This window comes from Coenobita brevimanus, chromosome 111 (assembly GCF_032717465.1).
Source record: "Coenobita brevimanus isolate Jiangsu-jjx chromosome 111, ASM3271746v2, whole genome shotgun sequence".
Taxonomy (NCBI): Eukaryota; Metazoa; Arthropoda; class Malacostraca; order Decapoda; family Coenobitidae; genus Coenobita; species Coenobita brevimanus.
In genome coordinates, this window is record NC_137064.1 from 35,430,800 (window position 1) to 35,451,180 (window position 20,381).

The following is a 20,381-nucleotide window of genomic DNA, read 5'->3' on the forward strand; positions in this document are numbered from 1 at the left end:
AGCCATAGTATTGTCTAATTCTGCCTCTGAGTTTTGTGAAAATAGCTGCTGTGGGAAAAAATTATTTGCCAGGTTAAGCTAAAGAGGCTGAAATATACAAAATTAATCACTAAAGAAGAAGGCCATAGTGCACAAGTTATGCATATTAGATGAGTGCTTTATTAACTGCATAAATCAATGTAAAGTTGCTTGTAGAATTATATAGTTAAATCTAATGTGTTTGTGTGTGCATGATGTGCAACTTGTCTAACCCAGGGCTGGAAGAAACATTACATTGTTCTGCACTCATGAGTATGTGCATGGTTGCCAGCATATGCAGTATTTTTATTCTAACTCCGGTGTATATTCATCGTCATCATCATCCGGACCTCCTTTCCCACCCAGTGGCAGGGTGGGGAGTAGCAACATCCAGACAGACCAAGTTTGCCCACTCCAATGGGCCATGCTTCCATTCACTCATTATTCAAGCCCCCAGAATCTGGCTGTATCTGATATGCCAAAAACTTTCACCACATTCTGTAGTGTCACATAAACGTATCTGATAGAGTCAGTCCGAACGCAGTCATATTACAAAGGGGTGCCAAATCCCTGATCATGCACTTCTTCTCACAACTTTCATCCAGCCAGCCTGATCTCTTGTCAGACCCCTAGCCTCACCGACTTCCAAACCTCTCTTCCTCACACACTCATCCACCATATCTCTCCACCTTCTTGGCCTACCTTGCCTCCTCCCTCCTTCAAATTCACTCATATATACCTTTTTCACCACTGTATTATTATGCATTCCCACCACATGACAATTTCATCTGAGTACACTGTCTGTGATTCTGGTGTCCAAAGACTTCCTCACTCCACATCTTTCACGAATTGCATTATTTCGTATTCTATCCACTCTCTGTACTCCACATATATTCCTCAGCATTCCCATCTCCACTGCTCTCACTCTTGACTTTTCATTTGCATGCCAGACCGTAGTCTCACGACCATGTGTTAAAGTTGGCGCTTACATTCCTTCATGTAAGCTTCATGCGGCTGCAGCACTGAAGCCTCTGTTATATCAAGGCCTTCATAGCACCAGCTACTTTCCTTCCTTGTGTTGCACTACTTCCCACTTCTTTTGCACATTTCCTCTCTTTTCTGTTACTGTAGCCAGATATTTGAACTCTCTCACCAATTCCAGTCTCTCTCCATTCACAGTAACATCACACTGGGAATCACCCTCTCACTCAGTTACCATCATTTTACTCTTTTCTACATTTACCCTCAAGGCACGATGCTCACAGACAGCAAAACTCTGCACTAGTCTCCCAAGCTTTTGTCATGTATTTGCAAGTAGCACTGTATTATTAGCATACAACAAATTTGAGGAATTCCATCTATCACCATACATTACCAATGCCATCCCTCTCTCCATTACTTCTGTTTTACTTTTCTCATCACCCCATCACCCCATCCATATTGAAAAACCTTGGGGACATCACACAACTTTGTCACACGCCCACACCAATCATGAACCATTCACTTTTATCCCTATATATGCTTCACTGCCATCATAAAAACTCTTGACGGCACCCAGCAGCTTACCATCTACACCCTCTCTGTCTACTTTGTCGTATGCTTTTTCCAGACCCATGAATGCCATAAACACCTTATGGTCCTTCTCACCAGCCTTCTTTACTATCTGTCTCACTACAGATATCCGATCCACACATCCTCTGCCACTCCTAAAGCTACCCTGTTCATCACTCACAAGGACTTATATCTCTCTTACATTCTCTGTAATAATTCTTCCATATATCTTTCTTATGACAGTAAACTTATGCCATGATAATTCTTGCACTCACTTCACTTATGTTTTTGTACTGGAGTACAATCACAACCTTTTTCCACTCTGCTGGCACAGTTTCATTCATCCATGCCTTCTTACATATCTCCAACAAGCACTTCATTAACCTCTCTCTACTACATGTAGTCATCTCTGCATACACCTCATCAGCCCTAGTTGCTTTCCCATTTTTCAACTGCTTCACGGTGTTCTTTAGCTATGCGAGTGTCATGTTTCCTGGCATTGCATTCCTTTTCTGCACATCCCCAAAACCAATCATGTTTACAGTGGCTCTGCTCTCTCTATTCCCATTCATCAGGCCTTCAAAATATTCTTTTAATCTGGTCCTTACTTCATCCCCATGGGTTAATAATCTACCACTTCCATCCTTCACACCTTCACATTTCTTTCCACTGTCCATCCATCCATCCATCATCCAATCCCACATTGCCCCATGAGGAGCATAGGAGCCCGGGGCTAGGCAGTTGGTCCTCTACATTTCCACACCGCTTTCCAGAATAACTGCCTTTTTTCAGAGTAATTTGCATTCATTTTTTTCCTGGATCATCATTTACCTCATTCATTTTCCTGTTCACTAGTCTCTTTATGTGCTTCTTGCTCTCAGTATATTCAGTTCTTATTTCAGTTGGATCTCTGTTCTGTAACCAGTCTAGCCACCACTTCCCCTTTTTCTCAACTGCTCTCTTAACCTCCTCATTCCACCATGCTGTACGTTTCTTCTGTTATTACTTTTGCCACATCACACACTGCTTCAGCATTTCTAACTAAGCAATCCCTATATATATTCCACATGCCGTCCAGATCCATTTCATTCTAGTTCACTGATTCCAACTCTTTCTCTACTATGGTTCTATATTCATCTGCCATTTCCTTGATCCTCAGCTTCTCGACCTTCAGTCTTTCTCCCTGACTGCTCCTCTCTCTCCTGATCCACCTTACTGCTTTCAATTTGATCTTGCCTACCAAAATCTTATGATTTGACAGACCTCCACATCATCCTCTCACGGCCCTCATATCAGCAACTCTTCCCAGTATTGACCTCTCTACGAGCACGTAATCAACTAGACTTCTTTCAGCCTAATGCCCTTTCCCTCTATACCATGTATATTTATGTGCATCTTTATGTTTGAAATCCTAAATTCTGGTGTAACAGGATTCGTGTCACGTGTGTTCCCTGTGATTGGAAAGTTCTAGAAGCCTGTGTGTGAGTATGTGTGTATGTGTGTGTATGGTCACTAGGCGCTGTCGTGTGCCTATAAAGCATTCCTTGAGTTAAGAGTGTGTAAGCATGTTTAGCATTGCTCGATTCTTGCAGACACAGTACCTTATCATCATCCGACTTGCTGCTTCTATCTGTCTCTCTATCTGTCTATTTATCTATCTATCTATTATGATTTGTAATTATAATATGGACTCATAACATTACAAATACACAGTCTTCTTTCCTGACACATACCCTTGAGTTGCTTCCCATTATCATTTTCTCCTGGTACTCCATTACAACTCATTTATCCTCAGGACCAGTGCCTGCTCTTCCATTCATATTGCCCATTATGATCACTTTATAGCTCATGAGCATTTCTCCCTCTGCTTCATCCAGCTCATCTCAAAACTTGTCTTTCAGTCTCTCACACTCCTGTCATCACATGGTGCATAATTTTGAGAAACAAAAGACCAGATTAATAATAATAATAATTATTATTATTATCATTGTTATTATTTGTGGTAGGTGGGGGCCCTCACCATCCACTCACTCAAAGTAGTGCTGCTCTTGGGTGTCTGCCCTTTCCTCTCCTCCATCCTTCTTTCCTTCCGTCCTCTTCTTTCTTTCTCTCCTTCATTCTTTCCTTGTCCTTCTGCCTACAGGTGACTTTACACTCCCTCTTCTGTCTTTCTTTCCTTCATTCTTTCCTCTTCCTTCTGCCTGTAGGTGACTCTACACTGAGTGACAAGCCAAATGGTTTCCTGTACACCAGGAAACGATTTACTATGCTGGGTGTTACCATATAACCAAATTTTGGCGCCTGGTGGTTTAGTGGGTAATTACGGAGCTCCATTCGGATTGAGCCGGTGAAGGTTTATATCCAAGGGATGGTTGGGGTTTATTGCTCACATAATGCCACTCAGGGATGAGTGAGGCTGATCACTCTCATCTTCAATATCAGGACCAACTTGCCTAGCCCCGGGCTCCTACGCTTCTCATGGGGCAATGTAGAACTGGATGATGAATGAATGAATGAATGAATTATTATTATTATTATTTTTATTTTTATTTTTGTTTTTATTACTACGCCCCTCATGAGGCAACGTAGGATTGGATGATGGATGGATGGATGAATTACTATGCTACAATCACTACCACTTTCGCCTTCTTAAACTTGAACTTGATATACTGTACATACATCTCGAGCTGACAGGTTTGTAATCTCTCATTCCACTCTGCCACACCTCAATCATCAACAGAGCAACTCCTTCTTTGCATCTTCTTCGCCCATTCATGCCCAATCTTACACATTTCACACTCTTCCACTCCTCCACTTCACGCTCTTTCATCTTTGTTTCACATAATGCCGTCACGGCATATCTCACTCTTGAACACATTCACCATTTCAACCCTCTTCCCCTCCTCATTCACACCTCTCACATTTCACATGGCCATGCAAATTTACCCATTTGGTTGGGGCCCTGGGCAGGTATTGGGCCCTCCAAGGCTCACTAAAGCGTTTGCCTTGATTAAGTAATTTTAGATAGGGGAATCTGGGGGACACAACCCTGTCAAAAACCCCAGTTATATGGTTACCACCCAGCATAGTAGACAGTTTCCTGGGTACTGGAAACCATTTGGCTTGTCAGTCAGTGTTGAGATCATAAGGCATCCCTATATTGAGAGAGTTTCTCATTTTACAGTATTAATTTTTTTCTTGCTCTGTGGGCCTAGTCCCACCTTTTCACACGGTGTGAGAAGAGTTCTGGATGATGATGATGATGATGATGATGATAATACAGGTATTGATATCTTGTAACAGAACCAGGCATAGGTGGGCTTTTAGATTCTTTAAAGTTCTCAGTAGTAGAAGGGTTTGACATTGGTAGTATTTGTGTTTCATATTGATAATATGTTATTTGTTTTCTTCATGCATCCAAATGTGGGCATAGACATAGTCCATTCCCTGAGGCTGAACATGCCTCACACCTTCACATGTCATCACTTCAGTTCTCATACCTACTGTTCATATTGAATACATATTAGGACTGTCTCATTAAGGACTTGAGTCATTGTACTAACTGGGGTAATTTATGAGACATGGAAGTAGATCTTGTAGATCAGTGAGATCTTCTAAGCAAAATTTAAATAATGAAACAGTTCCCTGTCTGAGACTGATCAAACAAACTTCCATTCAGACAGCAGACAACTTCTGTAATCTGTCCATCCATCATCCTATGTGGCAGCTATCTGATGAGGAGCAGTGGGGCCCAGGACTAGGCTACCCAGTCCATACATTCAAGGCAAGAGGTACCAGTTGCTTGCTCCAGAGTAACATAACATGAGCAAGAAACCCTAACCATCCCTCTGAATTAGACATTTATGGATCACATCCTGTTGGAGCATCTTAACTCAAAGACCTCCAAATGTCTAAATAATTGTGTAAGGGCAAAATCCCAGATTACCCAAGTGTGACGGAGATTTCTTTATAATTGTGATTTTTTTTTCTTTCCCCTGGCTGTTGAACTGATGAGGGATCAAGCTGAATGATTGTATTTTGTATGGAGGAGTGAATATCAAGGATATGATGTCTCATTTTTACTTTCCTAGTCATTTTGTTGACTATGTCTGATAGGTACAGTATGGTAATCGGGAAGCTTATGGGTGTGGAAAGGCATGCATGTGAAGTAGAGTCAAGATTGAGGGGGCTTTAACGGTGAGTCAGGTGAATGAATGTGAGGCCCATTTTCATGAGCATGCTGTTGATTAGTTCTCCCCATTTTTTTTTTTTTTCCCCTCTTGGATCCTACTTCACCTGCACTGTGAGTGGGAAAATGAAGCATGATGATGATGGTGATTTTTTTCTGGCAGTGTAGTTGTAGTTTTCATGTCATGCACTGTACTGTTATTTTTGTGGGCAGTTTTTTTTTTTTTTTTTTTTTTTTTTTTCCCCCCCCCAGTGTAGTGTTATCATTTCCTGCAGTGTAGTTTTATTTTTTCTGCATGTTTGGTATTTCCCCTAATGCATCGTGCTTGAGGCTGGATTCCTCACCAAGCATGCCTGCATTGCATCTCCACCTGGGTGCCCCCCAACTAACTCCCACCACCTTAAAAAGAGTGAGGTTGTTGACATTGACAGATTACGACACAGAATGGCGAGTCACTAGATGGCGAGAGTGGTGCGTCGGGAGGCTCAGTGGCCATTGACCTCAATCAGGTGTCGGAAGGGACGTTGGCACATGAGGGAACCATACTGCTTACTGGTGAAGATGGATCACAGAGTTAGTATCTACCCTTCATCGTCATTTAAAGTTCTCTCATTACTAAGTTATTGAAGAATTAAAGCCCTACTTGCTTGTGATTATTTAGATAGCTGTTTTGAAGTTAGAAATCATTGATATATATATATATATATATATATATATATATATATATATATATATATATATATATATATATTATATATGTAAGAAGGCATGGATGAGTGAAACTGTGCCAGCAGAGTGGAAAAAGGCTATGATTGTACCCCTGTACAAAAATAAATGTGAGTGAAGTGAGTGCAAGAATTATTGTGGCATAAGTTTATTGAGTGTGGTAGGGAAGGTATATGGATATATATATATATATATATATATATATATTTTATGCGAGGAAGAAGGAACCAAAGGCCATGAGCCCGCAGTAACAGTTTCCTCCAAGAGAAAAACAAAATACAACAGAGAGCCAAATTCAAGATCCGATCATGTTGAGATGCCTGGACACACCGCGTTTGAAAGACTGGAGATCATAGGCAGCAGGAAATACAGACAGAAGGAGACAGTTCCAGAGTTGACCTGTTGCATAAATGAAAGACTGGGAGTAACGGTTAACTCTTGCATTAGAGAGTTGGACAGAAAAAAGATGAGAGTTTGCTGCCAGACGAGTGCTACGCGCCCTTCGTAGAGGTGGAGGAATGCAAGCAGACAGTTCAGAGGAGCAGTGACCATTAAAGTAGCGATAGAAAAGAGATAAAGATGCAACAGTGCGGCGAAGAGGCAGAGGTTGAAGGGAGTCAGTAAGAGGAGGAGAGTTAATGAGACGAAAAGCCTTTGACTCCACCCTATTGAGAAGAGCTGTATGTAGGGAGCCTCCCCACACATGAGAGTTGTACTCCACACAGGGGCGGATAAAACCCCTGCATAGAGTCAACAATTGTGCAGGGGTAAAGAAAGAGCGGAGTCGGCTTACCACACCCAATCTCTTGGAAGCATATTTTACAAGAGATGTAATATGATCTTTCTAAGATAAGTCCCGAGTAAATGAAACCCCAACCATGTTCAAGGAATGCAGGATTAGGCTGAATATTATTAAACATTAGTGGGTATACCTGTGGAAGATTTTGTCGGGTTGATAGGTGTAAGAACTGAGTCTTAGATGCATTAAAAACAACCATATTATTTTTACCCCAGTCAGAGATACGAGCCAAGTCAGACATTAGGTGTGCTATAGCCTCATCCCTTGTTTGTTGAAGTAACTGTTGAGATGGGCGTTGCGAGAACCGAATGGAAAGGTGAAGGGTGGAGTCATCAGCGTATGAGTGGATAGGGTTAGATGTACAGCATAGAAGATCATTGATGAGTAAAAGGAAGAAAGTTGGTGATAGGACAGAGCCCTGAGGAACACCACTGCTGATAGATCTAGGAGAAGAACGTTGGCCGTCTACAACAGCGGCTATAGAACGACCAGAAAGGAAGCTAGCGATGAAGGCACAGATAGAAGGATAGAAACCGTAGGAGGGCAGTTTGGAAATTAAAGATTTATGCCAGACTCGATCGAAAGCCTTTGAGATGTCAAGTGCAATGGCAAAGCTTTCGCCAAAGTCCCGAAAGGAGGATGACGAGGAGTCTGAAAGGTAGGTGAGAAGATCGCCAGTGGAGTGTCCCTGACGGAACCCGTACTAACGATCGGAAAGAAGGTTGTGATAGGAAAGATGCCTTAAAATTTTTCTATTGAGAATTGACTCGAAAACTTTTGAAATACAGGACGTTAAAGCAATTGGACGATAGTTGGAGGGTTGGGAGTGGTCACCCTTCTTTGGGACTGGCTGAATGAGAGCAAACTTCCAGCAAGAAGGAAAGGTACAAGTTGACAGACAAAGGCGAAAGAGTTTGCCAAGGCAGGGTGTAAGCACAGAAGCACAGTTCTTGAGAACAACAGGAGGGACCCCATCAGGCCCATATGCCTTGTTAGTACTGAGGCCAGTGATGGCAGAAAATACATCAGCTGAAGAAATTTTAATGTCAGCCATGAGGAAGTCAGAGGGGGGAAGTGATGGAGGAACAGCACCGGCATCGTCTAAGGTGGAATTGGAGGAGAAAGTCTGTGCGAAGAGATCTGCTTTATCAGTAGAAGAAATAGCTACAGAACCATCAGAGTAGAAAAGAGGAGGGAAGGATGATGAGGTAAAGTTGTTAGAAAGATTTTTGGCAAGGTGCCAGAAGGAGCGGGAAGAATTCGAGTTGGAGGGTTGAGAGCATTTAGTATGGATGAAATTATTTTTAGTAGAGCGAAGAACAGACTTAGCACGATTCCGGGCAGAAACGTAAAGATGATGTGATTCAGGGGTGGGTTGGCTCCGGTACCTTTTGTAGGCCCTCTCTTTGTTGCGGACAGCATTAGAACAAGCGTGATTAAACCAAGGCTTTCTTGCGTTAGTCAGAGGATATGAGAAAGGAATGTATGCTTCCAGGCCCGAGAGAATAACCTCCGTAATGCGCAAGGCACACTCAGATGGCTCACGGCCATGGAAGCAATAATCATTCCAGGGAAAATCAAAGAAGTACTGCCTGAGGGCCTCCCAGTCCGTGGCTCCAAAATGCCACAGACGACGTTTCCCTGGAGAGTCCACAGGCCGTACCGGAGTGATAGGACGGGTTAAGGTAATAAGGTTGTGATCGGAGGAGCCCAACAGAGAGAAAAGATTAACAGAGTAAGCTGAAGGATTAGTTGTGAGGAAGAGGTCAAGTATGTTGGAGCTCTCTCCAAGGCGGTCAGGGATACGGGTAGGGTGCTGTACAAGCTGCTCTAGGTCATTAAGGATAGAAAAGATGTAGGCTTGTTCACCAGGTGGATCCGTGAAAGGAGAGGAGAGCCAAAGGTGGTGGTGAACATCGAAATCTCCTAGAATATATATATATATATATATATATATATATATATATAAGTAATCCTTCCAATATCCGACGTAATAGAGCCATAGGCATGTCCGGATAGTGGTCCTGTCCGGATATTGGGCCCCAGCCTTCTGGACTTGTACTTCTGGACCCTAACTCAGAAAAACACCTATACAACTCCCCTTGGACATGCATAGCACCTATTTAAGACCCAAATCACACCAATAAGGGACATAAAAGACTGAAATAAATGCAAAAGAAGCATAAAATGAGGTTTATGAGGTAGGTTCATACAATATTCAACATTCTGGGTACTTACAAGTCCCTGGCTCCTGGACTGGTAGTTATGGAGCCTAACCTACCCTAACTCAGAAAAATACCTCCCTACTGCACATGCATAGCACCTAAGACACAGCATATTCACACCAATAAGGGACATAAAAGAGTGAAATGAGGTGTTTGAGGTAAGTATAGTATGGAAAATACAGTAGAGTACAGTATGAAACATTCTGCCTACTTACAGCAAGTCCATGGCCATCTCGATGAATAACCGCCTCCTGTCGGACTCTGACAGTAAGAAGGATTTCCTGAAGCACTTGCAGTACACAGTTCATGAAGTCTTGGACTGAACTTAGTCATTCGCACTCAGAAGTCCATTCTCTTCACAGTGCGCACTCTTGTCTTACTTATGCTCCAGTGTAACTTAATAAAGAGTTGCACTCTGCACTTTAAGTCTTTCCACTCTTATAACCATTTTCTAAAGCAAAAACATACAAGTTAATTTACATTAAATTTAGTCCAAAAATTGTTTGTCTTTTCACTCACAACTGTAAATCCTTAACACAATGCACTGTTTTTGTCACTGCACAACACTGTAAATTCCCGTGTGGTCTAGTGGAGAAGTTCTTGGCATCTAATCACTGTCAGAGTCTGAGAGTAGCACAGGGAGGTGACCTAGGGGTGCGTCGCTGGGTCGTGGTGATGGCGTACTCACTGCAGACGACTCTGAAGACAGACGCAAATTCATGTCGAGCGGTGACTCCACCGTGGCTGATGTGCTGGGCTGTGGCTCGGAGCATGAGGGCCTGTCTTGGGGAGGCAACGGAGTGGAGCCAGGGCTGTGCACAGCGGGGGTCACGGGCCTGAAAAAGCTGTCGATGGTTGATTGACGCAAGGAACGACAATTCTGACGATTTATGATGCGCTGCCTGAAAGCACGCACTTCCTCCACAAGTCCCAAGGGCCCCATCTCCCTGTCGCAGTCCAGGTGTTCCAGGTAGTCCAGAACGAACTCTAGGTGTTTCCGGAGTGCGCTTAGCTTGGGGATGGCTGGAGTTGTGTCATGCTGAGAGCAGTCTGCATCATTGTTGCCGTCCTCGTCGGAATCTTCAAGCTGGGTACTGACACCTGCAACTGAAGATGCGACCTCGATATCAGACAGGGTCTGATACCCAGGATCACCCTCGTCGTTATCCAACCACTCTCGCAAGTCGTCCACATCAACATCGTCGCCGTGCATATGTAGACGTGCATGGAAGTCATCCACGTCAAAACCTAGAAAATCGTACTCCACATCCGTTCCGAGAAGCAGACGAGACCAACCATTTTCTAGAGTCTTGACAGGGACTTCCTTCCATGCACTGGCCCAGTTGTAGATTGCAGACTTGATGTTGTAGCAGCGAAGGTTTTCCAAAGTCCGCTGGCCTCGCGTGTCCCGTCCCTCCCTGCGCTCGTCCTTGTCCTCGAGAACAACCATCACCTCATCCAGGAACTTCCTTCAGTATTGGCGCTTTGTTGCCATGATCACTCCCTGGTTCATTGGTTGGATGAGAGCAGTCGTATTAGGTGGCAGAAACATGCACCTAATCCGGCCATTCTCAGCCACCAAGTCCTTGTCGCACGGGTGGGCAGGTGCATTGTCGAGGAGAAGGAGGGCCTTTACCTGGTCGCATGGGATTCCCAGTGTCTCCGTCTGGTAATATATGACCTCCTTGACGAAGTGGCGGTGGAACCAGTCTTTGAAGATCTGGGCTGTAAACCATGCCATTCAAAGAATGGTACCAGACAACAGGAAGGACATCCATCACCCCATTAAGACACCGAGGCTGCTTTGCACGGCCAACAATAACGGGCTTCAGCCGGTGCATGCCGTTAGCATTGGCACAACACAAAGCAGATATCCGTTCCTTGGAGAGCTTCTCCGTCTCCTCGGCTAGAGTGTTCGTTGGGCAAAGAGCAATAGAATAAACCAGTTTTGTCAGCATTGTAGACTTGACCGAGAGTGAGGCCTTCCCTGTCGATCAAGCCCTTCACCTTGTGCCAAAACTCGTCAACTCCATCCTCTTAAGCATCCAAAGCTTCGCCATGAGCTTTACGGTTGGTAAGGCCATGTCGTAACTTGAACGCGAAGAGCCAACCCTCGGATGCCTTGAAGTCTAGGGTGTCGTGAAGCCTGGCGAACTTCTCAGCAGCAGCCTTCAGCTCTGTACCACGTACCATCACACCAGCAGCACATTGCCGTCGATACCAAATCAACGTGGAGCGCTTGACTTCAGCAAACTTGGGAGTAAACATCACCTTCCTCTCCATGTTGTGTTTGCTTCTCGACGAGAAGTCAGCCGTGTGCATGAGTTTGTCTCGGGATCTTTTAATATCAAACAAAGTAGATCGGGCCAGGTTGAATTGGCGGAGGATGCGGGAAGAAGACCACCCCGAATCTACTTTCTCCAAAATCTCCCGTTTTTTCTCCAGAGTCAACACCACTCTCTTCCTCTTCTCAGGCAGTGGGGCCATCATCACACACATGAAGGAGAGGCACAAGAGCAGCAGGAGTGCCTGCAGCAGGTAAGGCACCACCACAAAAGCGAGCACGTGGGGAGCCATGACGATGAGCGTGCACTTACGACGAGAGACAGGCGGATAGTGGGGAGCATGCAGGGGCGCTCTAGCAGATGTCGGAGGAATGACGCGCCACAACAAAGCTGTCCCGCGCCCCGCGCGCCAAGTTCAAATTACGGGCGTGTGTGTGTGTGTGTTTTTTTTTTTTATCTCAGGACGATAATGTCCAGTTAGTGGGGATGTTCGGATATTGGGCATTCGGATATTAGAGGGATTACTTATCATGCAGCGTTTTGTTACTCATCTTTCCTTTTCAGGTGGCTTCACATTGAGTGACAAGCCTAATGGTTTCCTGTAGACCAGGAAACCATTTGCAATGCTGGGTGGTAACCATATAACCAACCCACATGTGTTCCATATGGCAACAAGTAGGTTGGTGGAGGGTTAGTGCCCCTCCATGTAAAACAACTAACTCAAAGACAAATGGCCACCTCTTACAGGATTATGGCATATGGCTATAGATAGACAGATAGGAAGACTGTTTTACTTCCATGCACACTTCCCTAGTTCTTATCACTGCTTTCAAAGAACTAGCAGCCTTTCTTTCCTGTTGTGGTTGGTGGGGGCGCTCACCATCCACTCACTCAATGTAGTGCTGCTCTCGGGTGTCTGCCCTGTCCTCTCCTCCATCCTTCTTTCCTTCCATCTTCTTCTATCTTTCTTTCCTTCATTCTTTCCTTGTCCTGTCTACAGGTGACTTTACACTCCCTCTTCTTTTTTTCTTTCCTTCATTCTTTCCTCTTTCTTCTGCCTGTGGGTGACTCTACACTGAGTGACAAGCCAAATGGTGTCCTGTACACCAGGAAACTATTTACTACGCTGGGTGGTAACCATATAACCAAATTTTGGCACCTGGTGGTTTAGTGGGTAATTATTGTGCTCCATTCGTATTGAGCCGGTGAAGGTTTATATAAACATCCAAGGGGTGGTTGGAGTTTTTTGCTCACGTAATGCTGCTCAGGGATGAGTGAGGTTGGTCACTCTCATCTTGAATGTCAGGACCAACTGCCTAGCCCCGGGCTCCTACGCTCCTCATGGGGCAACGTAGGATTGGATGATGGATGGATGGATGGACCCCTTCAAGCACTTCATCCTCTAAACTTCCATCCTTGTGGATCATGCTACCCAAGTACAGTACTGTACTTAAATTCACTTATATTTTCCAGCTCCTCACCATCCATCCTCACTGTGCATTCAGTGACTTTATTTCTTGCGAAGACCATAACTTTACTCTTCCCTATATTCACCTTTAGATTCTGTTTCCTACACACACTCCCAAACTCATTCACCAGACCTTGCATTTCCCCTTCATCCTCACTTGACAATACAGTATCATCTGCAAACAACAGAACAGGAAGTTTCCAAACGCTGCCTTCTCTCATTAGGACAGCTCCAACATCCACTTCCCTACCTTGTATCTCTTTTATAACTCCATCGATATACAGATTGAACAACCATGAAGACACGACACATCCCTGTTTCAATCCAATATTCAGGTTGAAAAATTTACTTGGTTCATCATCCACATGCACTGCAGCCTTAGCACCCACATAAGCAATCAACAGCTTCCCATTTACTCCGTATATTCGTAATATTTTCCACATTCCTTGTTTACCCACTATATTATATTCTTTCTCCAAATCCATGAAGGCCACATACAACTTCTTACCCTTCTCCAGAAACTTTTCCACTAAAGACCTAAGGTTGAATATCTGATCTACACAACCTCTTCCCTTCCAGAAACTTCCCTGTTCTTCTTGTACTAATTCCTCTGTTATTTCTATAACTGTCAATAAGTATCCTACCATATGCTTTTCCTATTACACTAAGATTATGTGCTGATGGATAATTGCGTGTACAGTATACCGTATATAATTTTCTTGGGTCTTTGGATCCTGCCTCACCACATCTTTAAGTGGGAGAAGTTTGGATGATTGTGATGTTGACATTGATTTGCTCTTTATTCATTTGTTTGTGTTTCAGTTCCAGTGAATGTGTCTGGGTCGTATCCAGTGTCGGGCATGATAACAGTGCCACTCCCAGTGTACCAGACAGTGGTGGCTAATATTCAGGGCTCCGATGGACAGCCCCTACAAGTTGTAACACCCATTGTCCAGGTATTATATAATATCACTAGAGTTGCCAAATCAAAGACACAACACTGGCTAGAAACAAAATTACAAAAATAGCTAGAAATAATGGTCAGTTTTTCAGTATCACTTAAAATACAAATCTAGCTGGTACAGAGATATTTTATAGTTGTTGCTCAACCCCAGTCATGTTTGGCCCAGATTCATTGACCTGCAGACTCATGTTTAATGTAATAATTGGCTGAGATCCAGGTTGCCTACAGTTGCTCATGCTGAAGCCTGTCTTGGAGGGAGTAGAAATTTAGAAAAGCCTACTGTCCTAACTGGTACAGAGGCTTGTTTAATGTGAGAAGTGGCCAAGGTCCTACTTAAGTATACAGGTTCCCAAGCTGGAGCTTGGCTTGTTAAGAGGAGTAGAAGAATCCATTTGAAATATGACCTTAACTGCTACTGAGACTTGGTTAACATTAGAATTGGCTTAAATCTTGTTTGCCATCAGGTACCAAAGCTGAAGCCTAGAAGAGGTGTTACAGCATTCCAAAACTACGTAGAATACCCATTGTCTAACTGCAACAGAGAATTGTGTAGCATTAGCTAAGATTGTATTTGCCTACAGGTACCCAAGCTGGAGCCTGGCTTGGAGGGAGGGGTAGAAGTGTCAGCTAGTCTCAATGCCTCTCTTGACGCGTCCACCATCATTTCACCAGCTCAGGGACATGTACAGGTGAGAGAAGAGATCAGGTTTACATTTACCTTGTGAAACTGGGCCAGGAAGTGGTGTTAAGACATGGCTGTGACAGGAAAATTAATGTGGTATTGTTGGTTTGTTTTTATCTGATGGAAGTGGGCCAAAAAGGGATGTTATTGTTGGATTGTTGTCATGTGATGGAACTGGGCCAAAAAATGATGTTATTGTTGGATTGTTTTTATGTGATGGAACTGGGCCAAGAAGTGATCTAGTATTGTTGGATTGTTTTTTTCTGATGGAACTGGGCCAAGAAGTGATCTGGTATGTTGGTTTCTGTGTGATGAAACTGGACCAAGAAAAGACGTGGTATAGTTGGTTTGTTTATATCTGACGGAACTGGACCACCTCCATAATTAGAATAATTAGTTTGAAAATTATGACTTGGGACTGAGTTCCCTTGGGTATTATTGTTGGTTTGTTTGTACCTGACAGAATTGGACCACCCAGACAGGGTTGTATGGAATTCAATAAGCCTTGATGCAGGAATGGATATTTTTATTACTAGTCCAATCCATCCCACTGCTGTAACTACTTTTGGCTGTCAGCTGAGCTGGAAGGGGTTGTCTCGTAAGTTTGGATAAATTTTCATTTTTGCTGCTAATTTTGCAGCAACCAAAAAGAAACATACAGAGAGGGCAACACCCACACCTACAATCAGTCTAATGCCGAACCTTTGACCTAGACTTTTGACCGATTGTTCACAAACTCAAATTAGTTCATCCTTGCTTGACCCTCAACCCATCCACCAAGTTTGGTCAAAATTGGTTTAGAAGTAGAGTAGAATTAGAACAATTTGAGTTAAGGGCCACAACTCTGATGATGCTGTGTAACCTTTATCTTTGACAGATTGTTCTCTAAATTGAATCACTCCATCCTCTCGTAAGACTCAGCCCTTCCAGCAAGTTTGTTCTAAATCAGATAAAAATTGCTTCAGTTGACTTTTTCCTTGACCAATGACCTATGACCTTTTCATCATCATCATCATTATCATCCAGACTTCTTTTTCCACCCTAGAGAAAGGTGAGGAGTAGCAATGACCTTTTTTTATCCAAAATTTAATTATTTGTTCCACTGATGGTCCTCAGTTATTGTTCCAAATTTGGTTCAGTTCATTTGATAGTTCATCAATAGCCTGTTAATCTTGCTAAGAGACAGAAAGAGAGATAGAGGAGTAAATCAGTTGAACCAGATAACCCCCTTGCACTGTATGTGGGTGTAATTATTGATAAATTTTCACTTCATTTCATTGATGCTTATGAAGCTGATTTACTAGTTGCCACAGTTAACAGCACCAAATATATGGCAAAAGTTGTTATATGTTGGAACACATCCATGACTTATTCCAAGGACAGCCAGTAATGAGGCAGGGTGATGGAGGAATTGTAGGTGATGGCACATCTGGATTGGTCATTGTCATCTGTACAGTAAATTCATATTTAATGCTTATAATGTCCAAAATATCAAGTTTTTCCATGTGACTGATGCTGGATGTTTGGAGAATCTGGAAAATTGGTTTAATAGGTAGCAAGGGAGCTTTAATAGGTAATTTTTCTTGAATATAATATAAATAACATGCAGAAAAAGCACATCTTGGGCCATGCCCACACCAAATGCTTGCTGGTGTGGATGGGTGCAGGTGGGAATTTTGCATCATTATGACCTACATAAGTGGCCACACTGGATGCAAGCAGGTGCAGGCAAGAACTTCTGTGGGTTACAGTGATGCAGAATTCCTTCCTGCAACTACCCATGCCAGCAAGCATTTGGTGTGAAAGTGGTTTTAAAGGTAGAATATAATGAGGGATATCCTGTACATCACACATTCTGTAGCCTTGATTACTCCCATCAGCTTAGAGCTTTTTGCTCTAGGTGGTTTAAAGTCATCTGAAAATAGGCAGAATAAAATGAAAACCATGTCTTGGGAGTGACGTGGTAAGAGTACAATACTGGTAATTACACAGCTGCCACACTGGGTGGTGAAAGAGAAAAATGGACTTACAGCTGTTGCCGGACATAATTTGATGTACTGGAGTGGGATACTTTCACATGGTGGCACTGTGACAACCAGACGATTCCAGTCCAGCTACACAAATGTTCCTCAGTTTTTTCTTTATCCCCCAAAAGGAGAATCATAAACAGTGGGAGAAGAGCAACCTCAGTGTGCTGCCCACTAGTTACACTTTTCTATTGAACCTGGGCCTACAACAACTACTACAGTTACTGCTGTTTAAGTAATTAGGAAAATAAATTAATGTCACATGTCTTGTTTTTCTTCTTCTTCTTCTTTTTCTATTTAATTACTATTATCTTGTGTTTAATGAAAATTTTATTTCTAAAAGTTTCCATTCTTTACAATAGAGATTTATTACATGGAGTTTTCTTAACAGTGTCAGACTTTAAATTTGATCACTTAAAGTTTTATTCTGATCACTTAAAATTATCATGGTTGTTTAATTTTGATCATCTAAAGTTATTATGTTTCTTCATTAATTTACTTATTATTTTTTTTAGTTCAGCACTCAAGCTACAAAAATTGGTACACACACACACACACACACACACACACACACACACACACACACACACACAGAGGACGCCGTCAGCAACGGCGTCATAACGCTTAATCAGCGACAAAAAGGGGGCCAGCCTATTGTGATTAGGTGAATTAAATGCGTGAGTGGTGGTCCAGTCTGAAATCAGTGAAAAAAAAGCCAGACGATGTGGTCAGATAAGAATACAAGACACAGTGGCAGTTTAAAACTTGGAACAGCGGTGTCATGGCGGAAGAGAAGAGACCATTGTTTACATCCAGTGAAGAGGAATGCGCAAGATTTTCCAATGAGAACCAGAGTAAAGGGAATAATAAACTGAACCAAAAAAGAGTGGCACATGTGGAGAAAATGCTGTGGGGAGAGCCTAGGAATTGAAAAATGTGTGGACAATGATTTGAAAGTGATTAGAAAGTTGCAGGAACAAACCCTAGAACAGTAGAGGGATTTAAAGGCATTGAATAACTATTTAGAGAAGGTCTGCTCACACATTGCTGAGCAAAAGAGAGAAGTAACAGAATTACAAGTGAGCAATGAATCAGCATCAAATGAATTAAAATGGCTCAAGAGGGAAAATAAGAGACCGGAAGAGGAAGGGGACAGGATGAAAAGTAATCTTGACGAGTATGAATCAAAAACAAGTATGCAAGATGAACATATTAAGGAAATCAAGTAAGAGCACAAGGGGTGGAAGAAAACTCAGGAGGAAGAAAAAATAAATCTAAAGGAGAGTTTAGAACAACAGAGAGAGGAGAACCAGGAAGAGGTGGAGAAGGAAGTGGTTATGGTACAAAAAAGTAGAGAATCTCTATTCAGGGATGTAGCAGACAAGAAAAAATGTGTGATAATTTCGGACTTCAAAGAAAAATTGATGTCAGTAAGATCAGAAAGGGAAAGAGAACTGAGAAGGGCTAAAGAGATGGTATCAGTATGTATGTAGAGAAACAACGAATCTCAAGGAGAAATTGAAGGTGTTCAGGCTGAGAAAATATGAGGAGGTAGGGGCACGACCACTAAAAGTAAAGTTTCAGTCTCGGGTAACAGCAAATGAGACCATTAACGGGACATGAAAACTAGCAGACAAGGAGGAGTTCAAGAATGTTTGGATAAGAAAAGATGGAAATGAGGAAGAAAGAGCTAAAATAAAGGAACTAGTCAAGGAAGCTAAGGAAAAAAACTACCAGAGAACAGAGGAAGAGAAGACAGAGTTCTGTTGGAGAGTTGTAGTTCAACAATTGTGGACAGAGAAAGGGAGGAAGAAGGACGGAATAATAAACAGAGGAAGAGAAGACAGAGTTCTGTTGGAGAGTTGTAGTTCAACAATTGTGGACAGAGAAAGGGAGGAAGAAGGACGGAATAATAAACAATGTAAAAAGATTGAAAGTGGTATATGCCACCGTAGATTGCTTAATCTCAGCAAGGCTAGAAGTCAGTGATTTCCTGAGGGTAAATGAGCCAGATATTATGTGCTTTGTAGACACCAAGTTAAGAGGATATTGATATCGAAATGAGTGATGGTATATGCAAACTATGGAGAAGAGATAGAAAGAAAAAATGGGAGGAGGAATGATGATAGCAGTGAAGAACAGCATAAATGTGGAAAATGTGGAACTGGGAGAAAATAGGGCAGACGTGTTAAATATGAAGCTAGAAACCAGAGGGAAAAGTAGGAGAGACATCACAGTAGCACATGTCTCCCCTAAGACAAGTCCATGGAATGACAATGAATACCAGGAGACATTGTCAGACATGGTTAGATTCGTACAGAATGTGATTGAAAAAAGCAACAATATAATCCTGATGGGTGATTTTAATTATAAAGAAGTGAACTGGGAGGAGTGGGACTCAGGAGGTAGTCAAGATTCGTTAAATGTAGCAGTGAATAATGTAATGACTCAGTGGGTCAGAGCAGAGACAAGATTTAGAGGTGATGACATACTAGCAAGACTAGATTTACTGCTTAGCAAAGAACCGGACGTAATTGAATCTCTGAAATATTTGTGTCCCATAGGAGAAAGTGATCATGTAGTGATTGAATTCCAAATGATAGAAGGGATTGTGGTGCCAGGAGATGAGCTATACAGGCATGAAAGATACAACTTTGGGAAAGTAAACATTACAGGACTGAGGAAATTTTTCAAAGATGCAGATTGGAAGGTATTCAGAAAAATGAGAGATGTAGAAGTGGGATATCTTTCTGGGCTTTTATAACTTGGGTGTGGAAAAATATGTTCCAAGAGTAAGTGAGGGGTAGGTGGAGCGCCCATCATCCACCCACTAGTGTAACAGTTCTCTGTTTTAGGGTAGCTACACATTGAGTGGCAAGCCAAATGATTTCTTGTAAACCAGGAAATCATTTGCAATTCTGAGTGGTAACCTTATAACCAACCAGCGCATGTATCCTACTTGACAGCAAGTAGGTTGGCGGAGGGTTAGTGCCCCTCCCTGAAAAGCAACTAGCTAACAATGCAAACAGGAGGCCTTGGATGAGGACTGACCAACAGGTGACAACTAAGGACCAGAAAAGGTATATGCTATGCATTGCAACATGGAATGTAAGGGGTGTGAATGATGAGGTGAAAGAGAGAAAAATTGTCCAGGTGCTTAAGGGTGCAACGGTGGATGTAAGTGAAATAACTGAGACTAAGTGGAGAGGTGAGCATGTGAGAGAGTGGGAGTTTGGATGGGGTACATGAGTGGAAATAGGTGAGAATGAGAGGGCAAAAGGAGTATGTATTGTTGTGTGCCAGAGATGGAAGGAGAATGGAAAAGAGTATGGATCAGTAGGCTCAAGGATTATGTGGGTAAGATTGAAAGTAGGACTACAAATGTGGGTGATTGTGTGTGCATGTGCCACTGCAAGATCATGCAAGTAGAGTGAAAGAAGAGTTCGG

General features: G+C 42.7%; 1 protein-coding gene across 1 annotated transcript in view; it reads left to right on the forward strand.

The window, feature by feature from the left end:
• The window catches only part of ewg (DNA-binding protein Ewg), a 113,136-nt gene that overhangs the window by 79,839 nt on the left and 12,916 nt on the right, over positions 1-20,381 (forward strand). The window contains exons 10-12 of the mRNA XM_080286320.1: positions 6,190-6,331; positions 14,084-14,217; positions 14,807-14,914. Coding sequence (XP_080142446.1) covers positions 6,190-6,331; positions 14,084-14,217; positions 14,807-14,914 — 384 coding nt within the window. The remainder of the gene's footprint in view (positions 1-6,189; positions 6,332-14,083; positions 14,218-14,806; positions 14,915-20,381) is intronic.